Source organism: Caretta caretta, chromosome 27 (genome assembly GCF_965140235.1).
Source record: "Caretta caretta isolate rCarCar2 chromosome 27, rCarCar1.hap1, whole genome shotgun sequence".
NCBI lineage: Eukaryota > Metazoa > Chordata > Testudines > Cheloniidae > Caretta > Caretta caretta.
In genome coordinates, this window is record NC_134232.1 from 7,712,162 (window position 1) to 7,733,644 (window position 21,483).

General features: G+C 43.4%; 1 protein-coding gene across 1 annotated transcript in view; it reads left to right on the forward strand.

Moving 5' to 3' along the window:
* The window catches only part of MAP3K3 (mitogen-activated protein kinase kinase kinase 3), a 53,765-nt gene that overhangs the window by 18,776 nt on the left and 13,506 nt on the right, over positions 1 to 21,483 (forward strand). Inside the window, exons 5-13 of the mRNA XM_048829907.2 lie at positions 2,556 to 2,655; positions 4,496 to 4,609; positions 9,727 to 9,847; positions 13,895 to 14,028; positions 14,858 to 14,931; positions 16,264 to 16,331; positions 16,618 to 16,710; positions 17,766 to 17,957; positions 20,890 to 21,038. Coding sequence (XP_048685864.1) covers positions 2,556 to 2,655; positions 4,496 to 4,609; positions 9,727 to 9,847; positions 13,895 to 14,028; positions 14,858 to 14,931; positions 16,264 to 16,331; positions 16,618 to 16,710; positions 17,766 to 17,957; positions 20,890 to 21,038 — 1,045 coding nt within the window. The remainder of the gene's footprint in view (positions 1 to 2,555; positions 2,656 to 4,495; positions 4,610 to 9,726; positions 9,848 to 13,894; positions 14,029 to 14,857; positions 14,932 to 16,263; positions 16,332 to 16,617; positions 16,711 to 17,765; positions 17,958 to 20,889; positions 21,039 to 21,483) is intronic.

The following is a 21,483-nucleotide window of genomic DNA, read 5'->3' on the forward strand; positions in this document are numbered from 1 at the left end:
TAAACAAAGGGTGGGGGGAAGGGGTACAACATGTAAGCTAAGGGCATGGGTTTAGTTCTATGTTTGTTTATGGAGGAGGACCCTAGTGGGTTTCGGGTAGTGGTTCTCAATCTGTGGCCCATCAGCCCATCAAGAGGGTTGATCAGCTGACCTCCTCAGGGCCATACAGATGGTATTGGATGTGACCCACTATGGTAAGTAGGTTGAGAATCACTGGTTTGGGGAAACAAAGGAGTGTGGAGAGTGATGGGTGGAAGGAAAGGGAATAGAAAAGCTGGAGAGGAATCTGGTGGGAGGGGTAGCAAGGCCCAGAAGCAGATGTAGTTGGAGAGACAGGGGCAAACATACAGCCTGGCCCATGTGGAATGGAGAGGGCAGGCTGCTGGGGACCCAGCAGCCCTGGTGGATCCTCTGTGGACTGGTTGGGTAGAGAGAAGGGCCGGTTAATTGTACTCTTGCCAGTTGAACTCTCCACTTCCTTCCCCACCGCAGGTATGTCTTTATGCCTTCTTGTGCTGAATGACTCCTAAGTTATGTCTGGGAAACGCATTTGCCTCATGTGTCCTGACATTGCATTAAAATGGGTTGATGTTCTGTTGACACATGAATGTCCTGAGAATGCCAGTGAAGGGGTTAAATGTTTTAAGGGAGTTGAGAGAGCCATTCTTTAGGCCTTCACTTGACATGCACAGTTGCTTAGTGTTGATGTAAATAGAGCTAGAGTCCTGATGTAGCACAGAGCTTCACAACATTGATCCTTCCACTGGATAGAGGAAAAATAGTCCCTTAATGTAGTGTTGTTGGGATATATGACTTGCTGAGTACTTGACAACTTTCAACAGCAAGAACATTCCAACAAAAGAAACACTTTTATAGAATCAGCACTGAGGTTACCTGTTACCTTGCTGCCTGAAACCTTTCTAGTTCCTATTCAAAGCAAATGAAACAATAATAATACTCAACAAGGAAAGCTGTATTGCAGTCCTTGGAAGCACGACTATGCCACAGGGTCATGCACAGTCCCCCACAAGTAGCCACACCATTGACTGGTTTGGATTGCTTCTGGCTGTTTACGTAGTTTTGGGTTTTAAAATTCCTTTTCAAATGAGACTGAGGGCGAAATGGCTGAATGTTGTAACTAGGATCTTGGTATGGCAAGAGGGTTGTATTCAGGGAAAACTAAGCAGATTAATATATATTCTTGTCATTTGTGTAGGTTACTGACAGGCTAAAGCTAGTTTGGTACTGGACTCCTAATATCCATGTTGACAGAGCTGTCCAGAGGCACGTTACCTATAGGTACACAAGGAAAGTGTTGGTGGTGCTCCTTTTAAATGTTTATTATTTATATTGGCTCTTGGGAGATTTGAGAGGATGTTTTCAGTACGTGGAGTATGAGTCTGTCATATATTTTACAGTATTTTATTTGGAACATAGGAGTATAAAACTTCCCATGCCAGTTCAGAGGTAACTGAACAAAACCCCACCATGTACCTGGCCAGTTGTGTAATATTTGACACAGTGAAATGAGGGGTGTCCTTCCTGTCCAGTGTGGTTGGCCACCTTTAAACTTTGAAGTATCAGGCTTGTTTAGCACAAAACTGAAAATGTTTTGTTCTTTCTATACAGCTCCTAGCATAATGGCTTCCTGGCTCATGATGAGGGCTCCTAGGCACTACAACAATACAAATAATAATGGTCAACGTTGTCCAGCCTCAGTTAAATCCAGCTATATTCATTGACAGAAACTTGGAATATTGCAAGTGTTTGAGTAGCGGCAGCAAAGACTGCACAGCAGTTGCTGGTGCTGCAATTCAAGATCTTGGGACTTGGATGCTCTGGATGGCCAAAGCAGGGTGAAAAGCAATTTCTGTGAATCTGGGTTTTTTACTTGAATCAAGTGTGCTTGTGTCCTTCTCTGTTAGAGGCAAGAAAACACTTCCAGGGAACAAGCTTACTTGTGGGAATGTTTGTGGAAATGGCTAATTATAAGCAAATATTGGAAAATATCAGGAAGTAGGTCTTAAATTCATAAACTTGAGTATTTGCACCAGACACTGAGTCATTTCACTTTTAGCATCAATCTTGGCCTTCAGCAGGACTTGAACTTGTGACCTTCAGAACCAAATGTGAGTCTCTACTTGAGCTAAGGAGATAACTCATTTAGCTGGCAGCTATAGTAGACTCATCTTCGTACGTGGAGCAGCCTGTAGAGGGAGATATTCCACCAGTATAAGTTACATATTTATCTAATCAGGGAACAGAAACATACTGTGTCCTGTCAAACAGCTCTAACTTATAATATGTACTCCGAATGAACCGCTTGCAAGCAAGCTATGAGCCAAGAATCCCTTGCAAAAACAATTAAATGAATTTCAACTAATAAATTTGAGAAAATCACTCCCTGTTAAGGATAATTTGTGACAGAAAAGTGCAACATTTGAATGAATTAATGCGTTGATGTTTTTGAATTGTTCACTTGGTTCTGACCACATCAGTTAGCCAGTGAATCGTTTTAGTTTGGACAATCAGTGACTGTCTTTTTTGCCCTCCAGAATTATTCCATTTGTCCGACCTGTGCGATATGAAGATGTACAGCAGAAAGTGAAAACAGCCTTTGGCCAACCACTGGATCTCCACTACATGAACAATGAGGTACAGACACTTTCCAGGCAGTGTGAAAAGTACACAGGGGCTTCTCTAGAGACTGCGTTTGAATTTAACTTCCCAAATTTCATTTGAAATTAACAGTTACTGCACGAGTTAGCTCTTGAGGAAAAATGGCACTATAAGCAAAAATCACACTGATTTCTAACTGTTTGCTTTGGAAAAATTGACATCTTACTTTCTCCTGTACATGTTTTTTGGAGGGGATGTGGGTTTCAGGGGAAATGGAGGGAATTTGGAGTCATGTGACCATTGTGCTGTCCATTCCAAATGCTGGTGCTGTTGAAATTCCTTGTTGTCTCCCACCTCTTGGAATATGTCACTGCCCTCCCCCTTTTTCCTTTCCCATACTACACCCTAAAGGATGGGATTTTTTTTATAATTTAGATCTGTTCCTTACCAACACAATGTCACAAAAATTAACAGGAATAAGTGGATGATTTAACTGGGATTTGGTCCTGCTTCGAGCAGGGGGTTGGACTAGATGACCTTCTGGGGTCCCTTCCAACCCTTATATTCTATGATTCTATGATCCTCAGTGCTGGCGTATGAACTGACATTCTTGAAGTCAAATAGTTCTCCAGCACCTTCGCTGGGGCAAATTTGCTGTTCTTTATAAATATGAAAGTGCAACAGTCTGTAAATATTCAGGGCATGGTGATTGCTTATTAGCACCAATGTGTTTTGGTGCAGTTCAAGACACCCAGTGAAGACAGTGTCTGTCCCCAAAGAGTTTACAGTCTGATAGACACAGTAGACAAGATGCACTAGAGAGGAAAGAATAAGGGGTTTTTCGTTAGCTTGATTCATTTCTTGCATGTCTCCTCTGAGCCATTCACTTTCCCTTTTATCATACATACACTTTAGGTGGAGTTAAATGCAGGAAGCATGGTGGCGAGTATGCCACAAAGGGGGTGCTGTGGGGAAAAGACAGTAGTAAGAGAAGGAGACAAATGGGGCATTAGAGAGCAACCTGATAAAAGTTGGTATCAGATGTAGGCTGGGATGGAGCGGTGTAAGGCCTTGGAGGCAAGGACAAGAAGTTTGAGCAGTGAGGATCTAGGGAGGTGGATCTTTTCAGGTGAAGATAATTTATTGGCCGGATTTTGGGATGTATGGAAGGGGGGTGATGAGGGCACTGGGGATGCCAGAGAGGAGGTGGCTGAAGTTACTATTTTGCTCTTTATGTATAAAGGAAATGCATGTGGGGTACATTCCAGAACTTCCCCAGTTGTCTGCCTGTCATTTCTCCTCCTAGTGGGGTACTCCTGAGCTAAATTGCAGAGAGCCTCTGGATTTAACCTCCTAGCTTTGTAGCAAGGTGCATATTCTCATTTTTATTATCTCCCACAGGAGCTCAATTCTATCTAATGTGGCTAAAAACAGTGGTGTTCCTCCTCCCTGCATTAGTCTATTACCTGAGGTCCACTTTCCACCTGCCCCCTTATTCCTGGATTCACAAGTATCCCTTGTGACACTGCTGCTGCATTGTGGAGTGAGGGACCTTGCTCAGACCTTGGTTTGTTTGTTTTTTGATCCCCAGAGCAAATTCAAGTAGAAATCTCAGCCTTTTTGCAGCTCACTCCCATGGGGAATCTTCTGTGAGGTCAGCCAGTATTGGGAAAGGGGTGGGAGGAATGTCCCATTGCAAAAAGATGGCATCGTGAACAGTTTTCTTGAAAGTCCAAAGAGAGACTCTAAATGCTTCGTTATCCTATCTCGTACGCTAAATCTTCCAGTGTTTGTTTAAACATCTGACTGGACAATGTGCAGTGTTAAGTTTAATGGCTCTGTTAATTATGTTTCTTCCTTGTTCTACATTTTGCAGTTATCTATTCCCTTAAAAAATCAAGATGACCTGGATAAAGCAGTAGATATCTTGGACCGAAGCTCAAATGTGAAAAGCCTTAGAATATTACTGCTGTCCCAGGAGAGAAACCATGTAAGTAACCAATTTTGTGACACTGCAACTAAGTGAAACGCTTGAGATTTTTCACCTTGAGATCCTTATGTCCCCTAGTTAAAGAGCCTTGCACTGCAGTGGTACTCCAGTAAGAGAAGCAATATAAAGTAGTAAGACTGCTATGCTCCACATTCAAATAACCTCTTTACTTGGACTTTACTAGTAAGTATTGGCTTAATTTTTTTCCTGGTTCAGCAGACTTTTAAGAGTTAAAATTAGTATAAATAGAGCATCAGGAGCATCCCCTGGTAAACTAGGCCAGGTGATCTTAGTGGATTTGGCTCATAGAAAGTTGATTTTTGGTTTTGATTAGATAGCACGTACTATGTGAATTTTATAACTTAATATTTGTTTGGCTGGGTTTTTGACAGTATTTTAATTAGAGTAGGCAGTGTCCCTATAAGAACAAGGTGGGACACTTGCTAGTAGAGTGTTTGGAGGAAACTGAGTGCAACATGTGGGACATTTTGCCTGCGTGCCCAGAGAGCAGAAGGCCCTGCCCTGTAAACTCCTTAAAGGTCAAAACTTGATTTTACCTCACCATTCCAGAAAGCAAGCCTTATTTTTGAAGGTATAATATTGCACTTCTTGGGGGACTGGATGCCTCATGATATTGCCTAATGAGCTACAAAGCCTTTCAGCTTGTAGGTCGCTAGTTTGAATCCAGCCTAATTCAGCCAAAAGCTGCTCCCATGTGATGGATGTTTACTTCTGCCTGTATGAGATGAGCTTGAAGGGTCTCAATTCCAGCTCCCACATCAGAAACTTGCTGTGCTTTGCACTGAGAGACCATGAAAACTGTGCTACCCTTGTTCCACCAGGAGAGTTTCCCCCCCCAAAACTTTCCATGTTAAGGCTAAGCCATACTGGCAGGATGGAGGCTTGTGCTGCTTGCTGCTATAGAGAAACAGAGGACACACACTGAGTCAACAGCCCTAGTGAATTATTTCCACCAGCATTCGATCCACACAACTTTTTTAAAGCTAAAGTTTATGGTTAAATGCAAATAGCTAATAACGTGCAGAGAATGGTACATGGAGCTGCACAAAAAGTTACTCTAAATGTCGCTGCGATCAAATCCTGAAAGTTCATTTCTATTAAATTCTGTAGGACTTCTCCATAAGGATGAGTGCTCAGCACACCTGTAATTCTTGGAGAGGTCAGATTTAAGGATTTAAAGGTACTTCAGCATCTCTGAAACATCATCATCCATGTTAGATAAAAGTACAATGACCTTCAGATATGGTTTAACACCACCACTGTGCGATCAGGAAATATTCTGTAAAAGAGAGCCTTAAATTTTTGGTATTGGAGAAGAAACAATCATGTTTTTACTGCCCTCTGTTAACTTGAATGTTTTCAGGCTACTACTCGGTGTAAGAGATTATCCAAACTTTACACAAGCCACCACTGACCACCTGCAGTAAAGAATGAATTCTCCTCCCCTCACCAACCGTTAGTCAGTGCTGTGGTGATGTCCTCTGTTAGTTGTTTTTTCCTCTTCTGCTGGAAGCAGAAGCAAATTGTTGCACAGCAAGGGCTTCAAGTGCCACTACTTCCCCTCTCCTCTGACTTCCTCTTCATCTCCAAGCTGCTTGACAAGAGAGCCCTGCATGTGATAAAGCAAAAGCCCATGAGCCTGAAGGAGGCTTCTTGGCTGCATGATCTCATCCGAGTGAGGCAGCGGGAAGCATTTTTTCCTGAAGTACAGGATGCAGATTTTGTTTTGGTTGGGCTCTTTTTTCTTTTTTTGGGATGGAAAGGTAATGCAGTGATTTTGGCACAAATATGTGTGCAAAACTAATCTAGTTTTACTGCACTGCCTGTGACTTTACTGGTGAGAGACTGAGTTTACGAGAGTACTTACATTAATTTTGATATTGTGCCTCTTGCCAGGGCATCTATGTACCTTATCCTTTTAAAAAGAAACTCTGCCTTTGATCCTTTCTAACAGTACAGATGCTGATGGTAGGCACTGCTATAGCCAATCAAGTGAGCTTGTAGAGAAGATTGAGTAGTAGGGCTAGATCTTCATTGGATTTTGGTGTAACACCGTTGACTTCAGTGGAGTTACATCAATATAGAATAGCTGAGGATCTGGTCCATAGAAAAAAAATCTCAAATAAAAAAATTGAGAGAGAGAACTTGAGACACTGTAATAGTTACCCCCACTCCAACCCCTGCCTCAAAAGTGTTGCCTTGGTGGAAAAAAATGAACGTAACTAGTCTTCCATTGTACCCTGCTGTTCAGCAAGCTCTGGCTTTGGGGTGCCACCAGGGGGTCCAGCCAGACAGGCGAGGGCTCTCAACAGACGGTCATGCAGTTAGCAAGGCTGGCCTAACCAATCTCAGCTGCTGCCGCAGCTGTCGGTGAGAAGGCAATGTCTGAGAGAATTTGATGTGTATGTTGCCAGTGATTAGTGATTTGCGGTGTCTGGTCAGCTGCAGGGAGGGGCAGGGTGAAGAGGAGAGCTGTTGCGGGGTTTAAATAAAAGATATCTACCCAATTTGTTGTAAACATCTGTCTTAGGGAAGACTAGGTCCTTATCTACTGGGTTAGATAAACAATATCCCAAACCCTTCATTAAAATAGAGCGTCCCTTTGTCACTGAAAGAATTAATGTTGGTAATTTATCTCTAGTTGCTTAGGCGCCTTTATGAAGCAGTCAGAGGACAGTGGATTACACAATCCGCGTTAGTTTAACGGTAGCCACAACTAGCATCTGCTTACTGGCTTAGCTTCCCTTCCATAGAAAACAACTTCACCAGATCTGAGAGAACTGGCATTGTGTATGTATGTAACTACAGTCAGGTGTGTTGATGACATTCTTAGTAGGGCTATCTGCTTCTGTTGAAGATTCATCCATGCCCTTCACTCTTGCTGCCCCTTCTGCCCACAGAGACAGTGCTTTCCGTGTTCCTTTAATAGCTGGGTAGATACATGGTGGGGTTGGCCTAACTCTGCTCCCATTGATATAGTGTGTTTTACCATTATTTCACTGGGAGCAGAGGTAGGCTAACACTGAGTGCTTTTGGAAATCCTATTCATGGTGTCTAGCAGGGCTCTATATCACCTCAGTTCTCCTGCATATGTCCTTCAGACCCTGTGAGGCTGTGTTCAGCTGTACCACCTTAGGATCTGAAAAAAACTGATTTGGGGGTAAGCTTAGTTCCCTCTTTCTTTTTGTTCACCTGAAAATCAAGCCATGACTTTTTAAATATTTTGCATGCTGTGTATAGTAATATAAGGTGCAGTGGCTGGGTAGTTAAGGCACTTGACTACAATTCTGAAGGTTGTGAGTTCCAGTCTCTCACTGACGTCCCATTCACCCAGATGCAAAATGGGTGTGTGATCTGTTGGGTTAAGGTGGTCAGATGTGATATTGGCCTCATCACCCCCTGTGTACTATTGGCTGTGAAACGGACGGGCCTTAACCCTATCAGCCCAATAAGCCATTGGCTCAGGGGCTTTGATTTTGTATAGTAATATCGTCAAATTTTATATACCAGTTACACACTGCAACATTCATAGTCTTCTAATGTAAAATGAAGCACTCAAAAGGTTGCCTGTGAAAACGTAATTCAGCTCCCTTGTGCATATGCAGTACGAAACAGTCGTTAATTACATGGTCACATACTAGTTTTTTACACAGAATCCCCGCCTCAGTCAAAGGATAGAAGGTTGTTCGTAGGACCCCTTCCTCATTTGTTGCAGAATCTGGAAGGTTTATATGAGGCAGGGGATTGCAAGAAGAGAAAGAATAGTCTCAGGTTTAAGAAAGCTGAACGTTACCTTGGAGAACTGGATTCAATCCCTGCATCTCCAGAAGAATTCCGGTATGATGCTAAACAAGGCATTTTAACCCAACTTCTCCTAGGTGGTCACTTCCATTGTGTTCTCATTTTGTAGATGCCCAACTTCAGACCCTGGGATCTAATCACCAGAAGTACTGATTACACTCAGCTGCAACCGAAGGCAATGGACATGTAAATTACTACGTAATGCTAAATACTCTGAAAAATCAGATCCTAGGTGTGTCAAAATGAGCACCCAAAATTAGTGAACAGTTTTTACCTTAATTTTTCTGTGCCTCAGTTTCCCATTTATTAAACATGAATAATCCTCCAACTTCACATTGGTGATGTGAAAATAAGATAATATTTATGAAGCACTCAGATACTAGTGTGATAAGCACCACAGAAAAGACCACAAGGAAATTAAAATTCTGCCCTCAGCAGCATTTGAATAGTGTGCTATAATAAGGCTTGGAGTGACACCACTGAACAATGAGGATAAAACAAAATATTGAATTACTCCATCTATTCCTTGACTCACTTAGAGATCGTGTGGAAATATGATCATGTAATTAAAGACTATCAGAGTTCATATGTGCAGGGGGGCTGGATTAAGGTTGCCCAGGCAATCTTAATTTTGTGATTTCCTAATTTGTGTGTTTGACTATATAATTTTAGTGTAGATTGTGTGCAATTTCCTAGCTTGTTAAAAAACAGAAGAAATAAATTCCATCATGTGGAATCACATTGACACTCAAATGGCTTGTCAGTGTGATTGGGACCTTTAAATCCATAACTCAGTCTCTGACACTTGAGTTGATGGAGTAGCTGATAACAGTAGTAGGTTGTCATCCTCTGTAGCTCCTAGAGGAGGACAAAACCTAGTTTAAGGGATTACATCCCTCCAGGTCATCCAGTCTCACCTGTATATCACACCCCACTAAAGGCCACCCAACCACTCCCACACCAAGCTCATCAACCAGAACTAGATCAGTGTATTACAGCCCTCAGACATTTTGCCAGTGGGTTTTAGACTTTTGCTGACACCAAAGGAATGGTGAGCCTTGGGTTCCATTCCAGATTGTGAAGAGGAGTGTTTTCTAGTGGTCAGAACCTTCTCTGCCTGTTTCATCCTGTAATTGGGAAGCTTGCCTTGCTGCTACCTGTATTGTTCCTGCTCTCTGCATGAAAAGGACTTCAGTCTTCAGGACTGTCATTCATGCACCTTCTTGTTAGCAGTAAAATTCATATTTCTGAAAATGTGTCCGGGCTGCTCAATTTCTGCTTTCTCTTCTCTCCAGACTAGTTCTTCACCACATTCGGGGCTGCCAAAACAAGTCAGGATCAAAACTTCCCAATCTATGGGGGATGTGAACACAGCCTACCAGCCGCCAGAGCCCAGAAGTAGGCTCCTGTCTGTCAGTGAGTATTTCTCACCACTTCCCAACCATCTTCATATTCTTAGCCATGTGTATCCATTGGGCATTAGTGTTCATGCTGTCAGAGGAGACAGTTGTGAGAAATCTATTGACGGATTGTAGGAATATTCCTAGGACAATTTCAGAGTAACAGCCGTGTTAGTCTGTATTCGCAAAAAGAAAAGGAGGACTTGTGGCACCTTAGAGACTAACCAATTTATTAGAGCATAAGCTTTCGTGAGCTACAGCTCACTTCATTGGATGCTGTAGCTCACGAAAGCTTATGCTCAAATAAATTGGTTAGTCTCTAAGGTGCCACAAGTACTCCTTTTCTTTTTCCTAGGACAATATAATTCCTTATCAAAAGCCCTTTATACGTTTGTGATATAATAGTAAGGAATATTGATGTAATCTGTTGAACAGCTAAAGTTACTAAGTGGGATGTCCCAGAAATTCATTGAGGTTAGAGGTTTGGAAAGGCCATATTTAGTCCATTAAGCTTTTTTTATTTAGACTGGCATTTTAGTCCACAAAACTACAATGAAATAAATCTTGGGTTCTGGCATCTGTCAGCCACCCTGATTAAAGCTTTACTAGGAACATAGGAGTTGCCATAGCAGATCAGACTAGAGACCCACATATTCTGATATCTCTGATAGTGGCTAGTATCAGATGATCAAACAAAGGGTGAATACGGTAGGTAGCTGGGGCCTGCCCCATTCAGAATAAGAAAATCAGAGTAAATAAATGTACCTTCCTTCCATTTCTCGAGCTATTCACAGCTGCTATTCTAATTAATTCATGTTCCAGTTGAAAGATCCTTTCAGGGCTGCTGACTGTAGCAGACATGCACTTTTCAGTATGAGTTCCAAAGCAGCTGCATTTCGTTCAGCAGTAGGGCAGCCACAACAGAGCACTGAAGGTCGCTTCCATAATGAAAACCTAATTCTTGTGAGCTGCTGAGTATCAACTCCCCTTCATTTCATTTGAAGTTCTGGGTGCTCAGTACTTCCCAGGAAGCTTTTGTGTGTATAGCGAAGGACCTGGCACACCATTCATTAAGGCAAGTTGTAGTGCCCTATTTAATATGTTGACCTAGAGCTACCATGAATGTATACATTTATCTTTGACCCCTGCTTGCAATGGCTTTGACTAGTTTGAGCTGCTTATCTGTAATATTCCCTTGCATAACGGTAAAGTATTTCTGAGATCTGTGGGTGAGAAGTGCTAAGAGCTGTTACTATTTTTAAAAGCTGTAAACTTTTAATGTGAAAAAGGAGAAAACGGACTCTGAGACACCCCTTGAAAGCTCTTTGGGCAGAAATGCCATCCGCAAATGTGACTTATAAATAAGCTTCTTTTGTGTGTTAAATCTTGATGTGTAATTACAGAATCATAAAAATGTAGGGCAAGAAGCAACCTTGAGGTCATTTGAGTCCGTCCCACATTACTGAGGCAGGACCAAGTGTACCTTTCAGGGGTTTTCGCAACAAATTTCTTGGTGGCCTCGAAGTGCGGCCTCTTGCTGCCGGTCTGACAATTTTTCTGAAAAACTTAATTAGCTTTAGGAAAAACAAATAAATATGCACATATACCTGTCCAAGTCATTGTAATTTGTTTATGTAGGGTTTTTTTTTTCAGACTCAGTAACAATGTACAGTTGTCTCTATTTACTGGACCTAAACAGAATAGAAATACAAATAAGGTGTTTTGCATGTTCTTGTCTTTTTTGTTGTTGTTCCTTTTGCTTTTTTGGTTTGTTTGTTCGTTTTTTAATAGAATTGCTAGCTAGTAAGTCTGCCTCTGAAAAGTGATATTTGTATGTTTGTTAATATCACTTTGCACTGCCTGGGAGCTAGCTAACAAGTCTGCTGCTGTGAAAAGTGATATTAACAGACATACAAATATCACTTTTCACAGCAGATTTACTCAGCCCCTGGCAAGCTGGGGGACAGATTAGGTGACGGGCAGGCACCTCATTTGTAGCCCAAAAATAAATACTGATAAGCCTTCATTCCTGTCACTGATATGGTTGTACTCTAGCCTATAGATCAATCTAGATCTCTGGAAGGTGGCTGCTCTTTCCTCCCCCTCCCCTTAATTTGGGGTGAAGAATGTAACCCAATTTCCTGGAGGATTTCAAGCTCTGCTTTTATGCCAGATGTAGATGGGAGACTAATACAGAGCAGTGTTCTGTTGTGATGGTTTAGATGTGCAGAATACACCTGTGTAGATACCCATCATATAAAGCGGGCAGTCTGCCTAAAGCCTGCTCTGCAATTGAGGTTTCTGGAGTAAAGATAAGTTTTATAAAAACAAAAAACAAAACTGAAAATGGTAAGTGCTGTCTAGCAGCACTTGTGTTTTCTTTTCACTCACTTCCTTTGATATACATTGATTTAGAACTGACTTCCTTTTCCTGCCCAGTGATGGTGACCTTCCCACAATAGTGGCTGGCCTGGAGCCAGCGGGACTTGGGCTCCCTTCATCAAGCCATGGCATTGTATCAGAAAAAAGTGAAAGTATGCTCTCTTGACTCCGCCTAGCAATACAGCATGCTCTCCTGTTTATCTTGGTTCTAATTGGTTACCAGTGTCATGTGACCCCTGTAGACTTGCTTGGAAAATCAGGCAGTAATTTTTTTAAAAGCAGATGTAAATTTTTGCACATGCTCGGGTGCCCGACGCATTCCAAGTTATCCCACAGCATGTAGGTAGATCTGATTTCAGTTCATTATCACAAGTATAATAAACTGGGGGAAGAGCTGTATGAAATATTGTCATTAGGAAGGCGCTTACCAGTTTTCATGTGCCTATTGTAACAGCTGGGCATATTGCATAGGTTAAAGACAACATCATATAAGCGCACAAGTCTGGGAGTCTTATCTTCCCAGTTCTGCTGCTGACTCACTCTGTCACCTTGGGCAAGTCGCCTTGGTCCTAATATTTTTTTCTAAAGGTCCTGATCACTCGCACCTTGAGTCAGGAGGAGCTGTAAGTGCTTAGCCTAGCCCTTCTGGTAATCAGGATCTTACCCTAGCTTTGCCTGTTTTCCCTCTCTGTGAAGTGTCAGTATCCTTATCCCCTCCTTTTATGAAGCACTCTGAGATGCACAGAAAGAAGAATGCTAGGGGTTAGGCTACCCTCAATAAATAGCGTACACTCTAGTGAAGCAGATGCTTGACCAGAAACCTCTTGCAGTAAGTACCACAGTGCCCTAAGTTCAAGTAAAATGTGATGTGCTCTTAATTTTTCCCTAGAAATTGTTCTCCTGTCCTCTAGTCATTGACTCATTCAGGCTGGTTGAGACTAAACCATTAATCTTTGCAGTGCAGTCTTCAAGCTGTTTATGCAGTACAAATCTCACATGGCAAGGAGGAGATAGCTGGGTGTGCTTACTAATGAAACCCAGTACTGCTGCAGGTCTCCCATAATGTATATTTAATGAAACACTAAATGTTGGAATGGCTAGCGCACGTGATGCTAGTTAGGCGTCAGTGATGCTGCTGCTCAAACTAAATGGTGCTGTGTTTTGCATGTAGTAATTAATAATGGCAGTCTTGACAGGAGCATTTTGTGTAGGCAGAAGCTGATCAGGCAGCAAGGGGATAATGTCTCCATTATGTGGTCAGGGTAGCAAGGAGGCCCTCTGCCTTTGAATGCTGCACTCTCCTGCCAGCACTGAGATATGGGAGACAGCACCTGGAGTGTCATGAGGTCGGTTTCAAAAAGGAGAAGAGGGCAGGATAGATAGCTGTGATCTGTTGGGGCTCACGGGCTTCACAGGTGACTCTTGCATGGTATTTTAAACAGCAGTCCTTGTCTAATTATTCACTTGCCAGCAATGCAGCCATTGTATTGAGTAGCACCTATGAGCTCAGTCTCTGCACATACCTGTTACGATAGCTCCAGAATTGCTCTCACCATCGTGAATGTTTGAGAGCTCCAGAAATCAGGCTGTTCCTGACTTTCTTTTTTGTCTTTATGTACATGCACACAATCTCTTCCTTAAGCATCTGGATAATAAACCTCCCTCTGTATCTGTGGTCCAGGTTCTCAGAACACAGGCCGAAGTTCACCTCCCCCTGGGTATGTTCCAGAGAGGCAACAGCGAATTGCTCGCCAGGGGTCTTACACCAGCATAAACAGTGAAGGCGAGTTCATCCCAGAGACCAGTGAACAGTGTGTGAGTATAAACATGTGAGGGGTGGGGAATAAATCCAGTAAGCACCAGTACTGCTGGCAGTCTTTCCTGTGCCTGCCTTCATCCTAGAATATTCACCAGCAAACAGCTGCTGCTTGCTCGTTCAGTTACACAACATTTATAGGTGCATAGTTTATGTACCACTCCAGTGCAGCCCTTGAAACCCTCTGCTGTACTGCCAGGAGCAATCCCCAGGCATAACCTGTGCGGGCTCACCACCTGTCAATGAGCTGCTCTGTGCACCCTTGACACGGATGCCCAGGGTCACCACCCCCTGGCTCTGGGATCTTTCCCTGTCTGAGCAGAGGCTGCAGAGACTCAAACACACCAGGAACCAGGCCACAGTGCATCTTGTGAGTGGAGAGGTCAGTTAGGGAACGGAATCTCTGCTGCTGCTGGAGTCAAATGGGGCCCACAGATGAGAGCTGGGGCGTGACACTCATTGGCAAGGCTGGGGCGGTGGGACAGCTCTATACGTTGTGAGGCCGACTGTGCTCCAGTATGATGTATATTTCCTTCCTTAAATATACAAACACAGACTGTATGACTCCAACCATATCGTGCATGTCAGAGCTCTCCATTATCTAAAATAACATGGTGGCTCCGAACTGCTGCAACCATAATCCCATCTTTCACCCCCCCCAGAGGACTTGTTGGGATGTACTTTCTAAATAGTTCCCCTCCCTTTCTGGACTAATCCCAGTCACTCACTCTGGATGAGCAATGGTGACTGCTGCGTCCTTCTATGCAGCATCTTATGTGGTAACATCAACTCAGCTTACTACTGCAGTTTTATTACCTTGTTTTACAGATGTTGGACCCTCTAAGCAGTGCTGAAAATTCCATATCAGGAAGTTGTCAGTCCTTGGACAGATCAGCAGACAGGTACAGACAGACTGATAAGAGCTCTTATGTGATCATATTGTGATGAGGTTATGTAAAGGTTAGTTTATTTTGCACTTTAAATCATTTTACTTAGAGACAATAGAATCATAGTCCTACATAATTTCCCAATATACTTCCTAGAGAGAATTAATTGCATTTTAAGATTATGGTTTTGCCAGAAGATAAAATAAACGAATCAAATGGGTCTTAAATAGCTTGTTAGTTTAAAATACAGCCTTTCAGTGTATGCAGATTGTGTGGGGTTAGACTGTCAGAGAACCTCTGGCTACAGGGCACTGGAATTTGACAAGAAACTACTTTTAAAAAAAAAACAAACACAAATTGTGATGTTACGGGGTATATCATTACACTAGATCCATGTGTTTTACAAAATGATGTAGCATTTATTCCAAAGGGAAATGAGGGATTTCTCTCCCTCCTCCTGCATGTTGTTAAACTCCCCCCTGCTGGCAATAGGGGGACTTGGCTGCTCCCTGGGGGGGGCGGGGGTTGGCCAGGATCTAGGAAGGCTAAGTAAGACCTCTTATTAGGGAATCTGAAAGGTGGGTCAGTCTCACTCCATCTAAACCTATTTAGGAGAAATGGATGTGAGAAGCCTAGTTTTGTGGCGAAAACTAGATTTGTGTAACCACCCACCTTAACCTCTTGAAAACCTTTGTCAAAGTCTCCTGCCACTGCTGCCAAGGAAGGGGCTATTCTTCAGCATGGTCAAAGAATTCCATGTGTTGGGGAGGAGCAGGAGAGAGAGACTCAAAAGATGCTGTGTTAGTCTGTATCCGCAAAAAGAAAAGGAGTACTTGTGGTACCTTAGAGACTAACCAATAATGCTCAGATAAATTTGTTAGTCTCTAAGGTGCCACAAGTACTCCTTTTCTTTTTTCAAAAGATGCTGCTAACCATGTTCATACTTTGGCAAGGTGGTTGCTTTTGGTCATGTGTAGAGAAAAGTGTATGTTGACCTGAATAGTAGGGGAACTGTGTCAAACCCGTAACAGACTTTCTATCTCAGAGAGTAAACAGTCTAGGTGCACAAGCTGGACCACCAGGGGTGATGGCAGGGGAGATTAAACCGAGCTAACTTGGGTTTAGCCGGGTTTTAACTTTTCACTTCCATAGCACAAAAGCAGGAAATAAATCACTGCAGCAGCAATCATATTGCTGTGTAGCATCTTGTCTTTCTGTTGCTTCTGGGCCAGAGGTTTGAAAACTGCACTTACCCATGTGGAGCTGAATTAACTTCCTTTGAATTCATTGCAGTGTCCACTGCTGTAAATATCTGTCTAAAATGGCTTGTGCTCTTTTTTTAAATAGCCCTTCTTCTCGGAAATCACGGATGTCCAGAGCGCAAAGCTTCCCCGACAACAGACAGGAATTCTCAGGTATATCAGCACCCAGTATAAAAAGCATCTGTTATAGATATTAATACAGGTTCTGACTTTAGTGTAGCTAATTTATTATGTGCAGATATTAGTCTCACTCCTTATATTTTCTGGTTTTTTGGTGATTATCCCCCCTTGTTTGCTGGGTACATTTGAGAACTTTTCAATCTAGCTATGAATTTACTGCCTTTTCCTATGAAGCCTGCTGATAGTGGAATGTGCTGCCATTAGAACTTGTGTACATTGCATAAGGAGTCTTCCTCTGCTTCTTCTTACCTGGTACCAGATCGTGAGAATCAAATCTATGACAAAGCAGGGAAAGGGGGGACGTACCCTCGGCGCTACCATGTCTCCATGCAACACAAAGATTACAGTGACGGTGAGTATGTTGCAGCCCTTCGCCTCTTGGATTGAAATTGGAGGGGAAGGAGGCAGCAGCTCTAGAGGTAAGCCAGCACCTTTGGGTGGCTGTGGGAAACTCTTAACTAGGGCACAACTGTAACTCCTGTGTTTGGAGAGCCTCACCACACACAGCTTCCTTGTGTACACGGTTGGTGCCATGCATGATGGTGGTAGCTCAAGATGATTGCTGCCATGTGTGATTCCAGGTTTCCCTACCAATGCAGGCTGGCCATCCTTTACTCCCTCTCTGCTCTCCCTCTCTGAGAGCATCCCTGCTGAACAGTGCCTTGCCTGGGATGATGAATAAGCACCTTGGCCACAGGCTGGAGACCATAACCTAAAGAGGCTTCTACCTTGGGGATCCCCTCTGCTATTTTTATCCAGCGTGGATCCTTGGCACCAGCTATACCTCGTCTGGCTCACTGTGCTCTCTTTAAAGAGTCTTTAAAGCTTCCTTTTAGTAAGACAGTAATGGATTTGAAGGAATAAGTGTGTTAGAGGACCTGCTGGCTGCTTGGGTAATTTTAGAGATTAAGTTGGTCTTAGCCTGTGTACCCTACTTAACTACCCCTTGTGCTGTGTTATGTTTGTAAGCCTGGGGTGTTATCTGGCAAGCCAGTCTCTCAATCCTCTTGCTGTAGCCTGTGTGGCCATTAGCAAGCCTCGGAGCTTGCATGGCAGCTTGCCCACTAAGGCTCCTCAATCTTTGCTTGAATTTAAGAGTAAGTTCCTGTTTGGAGCTTAGTGAGGCTGCTGAGGAGGTATGCCTCAGAGTGAGGGCAGTAAGGTGACTCCCCCTCCCATCTCTCTTGGTTATGATCCAGGGTAAGTTGTCCTGCGCTCAAGTAGCATGCTCTCTGAATGTGCATGTTTCAGTGTGTGACCTGCACTGTAGTGGATTTCACATGTCTGGTTTCCCCTTCCCCCCAGGACTCGGGCTCTGGCCATGCTTTCCTATTTGTGCCTAGGTTATTTGGCACTCTTAACTTTCTTTCTCCTTCTCTCCCTCTTCCCCGTTGTTAATATCTTCAGGCCGGAGGACATTCCCCCGGATACGGCGGCACCAAGGGAACCTATTCACGCTAGTGCCATCAAGCCGCTCCTTGAGCACCAATGGGGAGAATCTGGGCCTGGCATTGCAGTACCTGGACCCCCGTGGGCGCCTGCGGAGTGCTGACAGTGAGAATGCCCTTACCGTGCAGGAAAGGAACATCCCAACCAAATGTAAGTGTCAGGTGCCAAAGCAGCCAATCTGGGACAATAGGTGCTGAAGGGAGCCAGCATGGATGCGGGGAGAAGGCTCTTAATTTAGTGGACCTGGAGTTAGTGTCCATCTGTCCAAGAGCTTCACTAGGACAAACTGCTCCAAAGCCATGCACATGGCCATCTACTCTGGCTCCTCTGATAGACTGGTCCTGATGCTTAGAAACAAATGGTCTCAGAGCTTGGTGCTCCTTCTGCTGGATAGCCTTTAGGTCCCACCTGTGGTGGGAGAAGCCAGTGAGAGTCCAGCTAGGAAACCATGTCCAGACTTAGAATATCAGGCTTGTTTTCTGCTTACCAGTCAGTGTTCTGGTCACACTGTTCAGCAATTCCCATTTTGGTACATTATGATCTGACTGTGTAAGAGAAATTCCAATAGCTGGCTATGCCTGAAATAGCTCTAGTGTCACTAAATAAGAACATGTGGATTTAAAAATACTTTGACAGCAGTCCCTAAAATAGCCAGCACTGTCCCTCACCATGATCCATACCAGCAGTGGGCTGTTTGCTGCAAGCTCACACTGAAAGAATGGGCTTTCATAGAATCATAGAATATAAGGGTTGGAAGGGACCCCAGAAGGTCATCTAGTCCAACCCCCTGCTCGAAGCAGGACCAAATCCCAGTTAAATCATCCCAGCCAGGGCTTTGTCAAGCCTGACCTTAAAAACCTCTAAGGAAGGAGATTCTACCACCTCCCTAGGTAACGCATTCCAGTATTTCACCACCCTCTTAGTGAAAAAGTTTTTCCTAATATCCAATCTAAACCTCCCCCACTGCAACTTGAGACCATTACTCCTCGTTCTGTCATCTGCTACCATTGAGAACAGTCTAGAGCCATCCTCTTTGGAACCCCCTTTCAGGTAGTTGAAAGCAGCTATCAAATCCCCCCTCATTCTTCTCTTCTGCAGGCTAAACAATCCCAGCTCCCTCAGCCTCTCCTCATAACTCATGTGTTCCAGACCCCTAATCATTTTTGTTGCCCTTCGCTGGACTCTCTCCAATTTATCCACATCCTTCTTGAAGTGTGGGGCCCAAAGCTGGACACAGTACTCCAGATGAGGCCTCACCAATGTTGAATAGAGGGGAACGATCACGTCCCTCGATCTGCTCGCTATGCCCCTACTTATACATCCCAAAATGCCATTGGCCTTCTTGGCAACAAGGGCACACTGCTGACTCATATCCAGCTTCTCGTCCACTGTCACCCCTAGGTCCTTTTCCGCAGAACTGCTGCCTAGCCATTCGGTCCCTAGTCTGTAGCGGTGCATGGGATTCTTCCATCCTAAGTGCAGGACCCTGCACTTATCCTTATTGAACCTCATCAGATTTCTTTTGGCCCAATCCTCCAATTTGTCTAGGTCCTTCTGTATCCTATCCCTCCCCTCCAGCGTATCTACCACTCCTCCCAGTTTAGTATCATCCGCAAATTTGCTGAGAGTGCAATCCACACCATCCTCCAGATCATTTATGAAGATATTGAACAAAACCGGCCCCAGGACCGACCCTTGGGGCACTCCACTTGATACCGGCTGCCTTTCCTATTACAGAGATTGGCAATTCTGCCACAAGGTAAAATCTGAAATCAGCTGAATCCAGGTGATGTCCAGGGTTTTAAAGCAGTTCTTAAAGAGCTGTTTATTTTATTAGTACAGTTTATCTTATGTAGAATGATGCTTGCAGACTACAGTATGTTACTAATTAAGAATTATTTTTGTTTTTGTGATTCCTGGTGGTAAGATTTATTTCCATGTTAATAGAACCCTAGACTTGTTTGGGAATGTTTCAGTTTGTAAAAAATAAAAATATCCAAGTTATTTCCTCATAAAAATAGGTATGAAAGGACAAAGTGTTAGAATGTGGAGAGCATCAAAGATAATCTTGTGCAGTAACTTTGAAAATTAACCCCTAAATTTGAGTCACTAAACTTAACTGTTTAAAGCAAATTTAACTTGATCAAATGTATCTCTTTAAAACATTGACTCCCAATAACAAAGTCAATTATTTATGCCTCTTTGCATCCTCAAATTGTCCGGCTGGTTGCTTTCTGCTTTTTTTGTTTTTATAATGAAAATGTTTTGTTTACAGGCTTTTCTTTGTAATTAGATGCAAAGTGGGGATAAAACATGACCTCCCTGATTTAGTGTTACTCCTGTTTCTCACTCTGTGCTGGTGTAAATAACTGCAAAATACGTAGTTCAGTGGAAAACTGAGCTCAGTTATTAGAATCTGACACCAGAGTTTCCTATTTATACAGAACAAAGGCTTTGTCCCCTCACAAAACACTCCTCTAGCCAGAATTCTGACAAGACCCCTGGAAATGGTGTCATCCTTCTTGTCATTTCCAGCAGGAAAGAAGTGATCTTAGCAAGACACCCAGCTCCTTTTTATTCCCTACAGGGAGCAACTGCGGCAAGATTAGGGGTTTAATACTCGCCTCTCTCCCCCCTGAGGTAATAGCAACTTCTCTTGAGTGGATGCTGAGGGGGAGGAATTGCTGCATTTCAAAGCAACACACCACTTACCTGGCCAGAAATGATTGCTGCATTCCAATGGATTTATCTCAGTGGAACCCCTGATGGAGTGAAGCATCACTAAGTTCAGTGAAACTTGGACATAATCTCCAAGTGGAACTTCACAACAGCATTTCGTTACGTTCCATGTATTCATTTTAGCATGAGTGTGATTCAGTGATTAGAGCGGGGGTCTAGGAGTGCATGTTGGAGCCCTGAATTCTAGTCAGGGTTCTGCCACTGACTCACTGACCTCAGGAGAGTCACTTCCCATCTGTAAAATGGACATTGAAATCTCTTCGTAGTAGGAATTGATGTTTGTAAAGCACCTTGTGATCCTCAACTAGCACTGTAACAGGGCAAATTATTATTGTGTTTGCAGCTCCAAGTGCCCCAATAAACTGGCGACGAGGGAAACTTCTGGGACAGGGTGCCTTTGGTCGTGTGTACTTGTGCTACGATGTGGACACTGGCAGAGAGCTTGCAGCTAAACAAGTCCAGTTTGACCCAGACAGTCCTGAAACAAGCAAGGTATTTGAAAGAACTCCTCAAAGCTGCCGAACCTAACCATGCACACTGAGATTTTGTAATGTGCCTATGTCTCTCTCTGAAAGCTAACATCTTCCGCGGCCTGTGCTAGGGTTCCAGGCTTCAAGGTGTCATTTAAAAATCACTCTTCTGTTAGTGTTGAGAACAGCTTAAGCTTGAATCTGAAATCTATTTCCTCACTCTACTTTTGCCCCGCCATCCCCTACTGGCTTGTTGCCAAGTTCCTTTCGGGTGCTGAGTGACTGCCATTAGGCCTTGTTGGACAGAAGTGCATGAGAAAAACCAACACTGAGACATTTGGGGGTTTGACATACAATTTTGTGTTTACAAAGCCCCCTTAAGGGTAAAATGGTAAATCTTGTGTTGGGTTTGCTGACCCATTTCAAGAAGTTTCTAAAGATTTATTATTCTCTAAACAAACTGAACT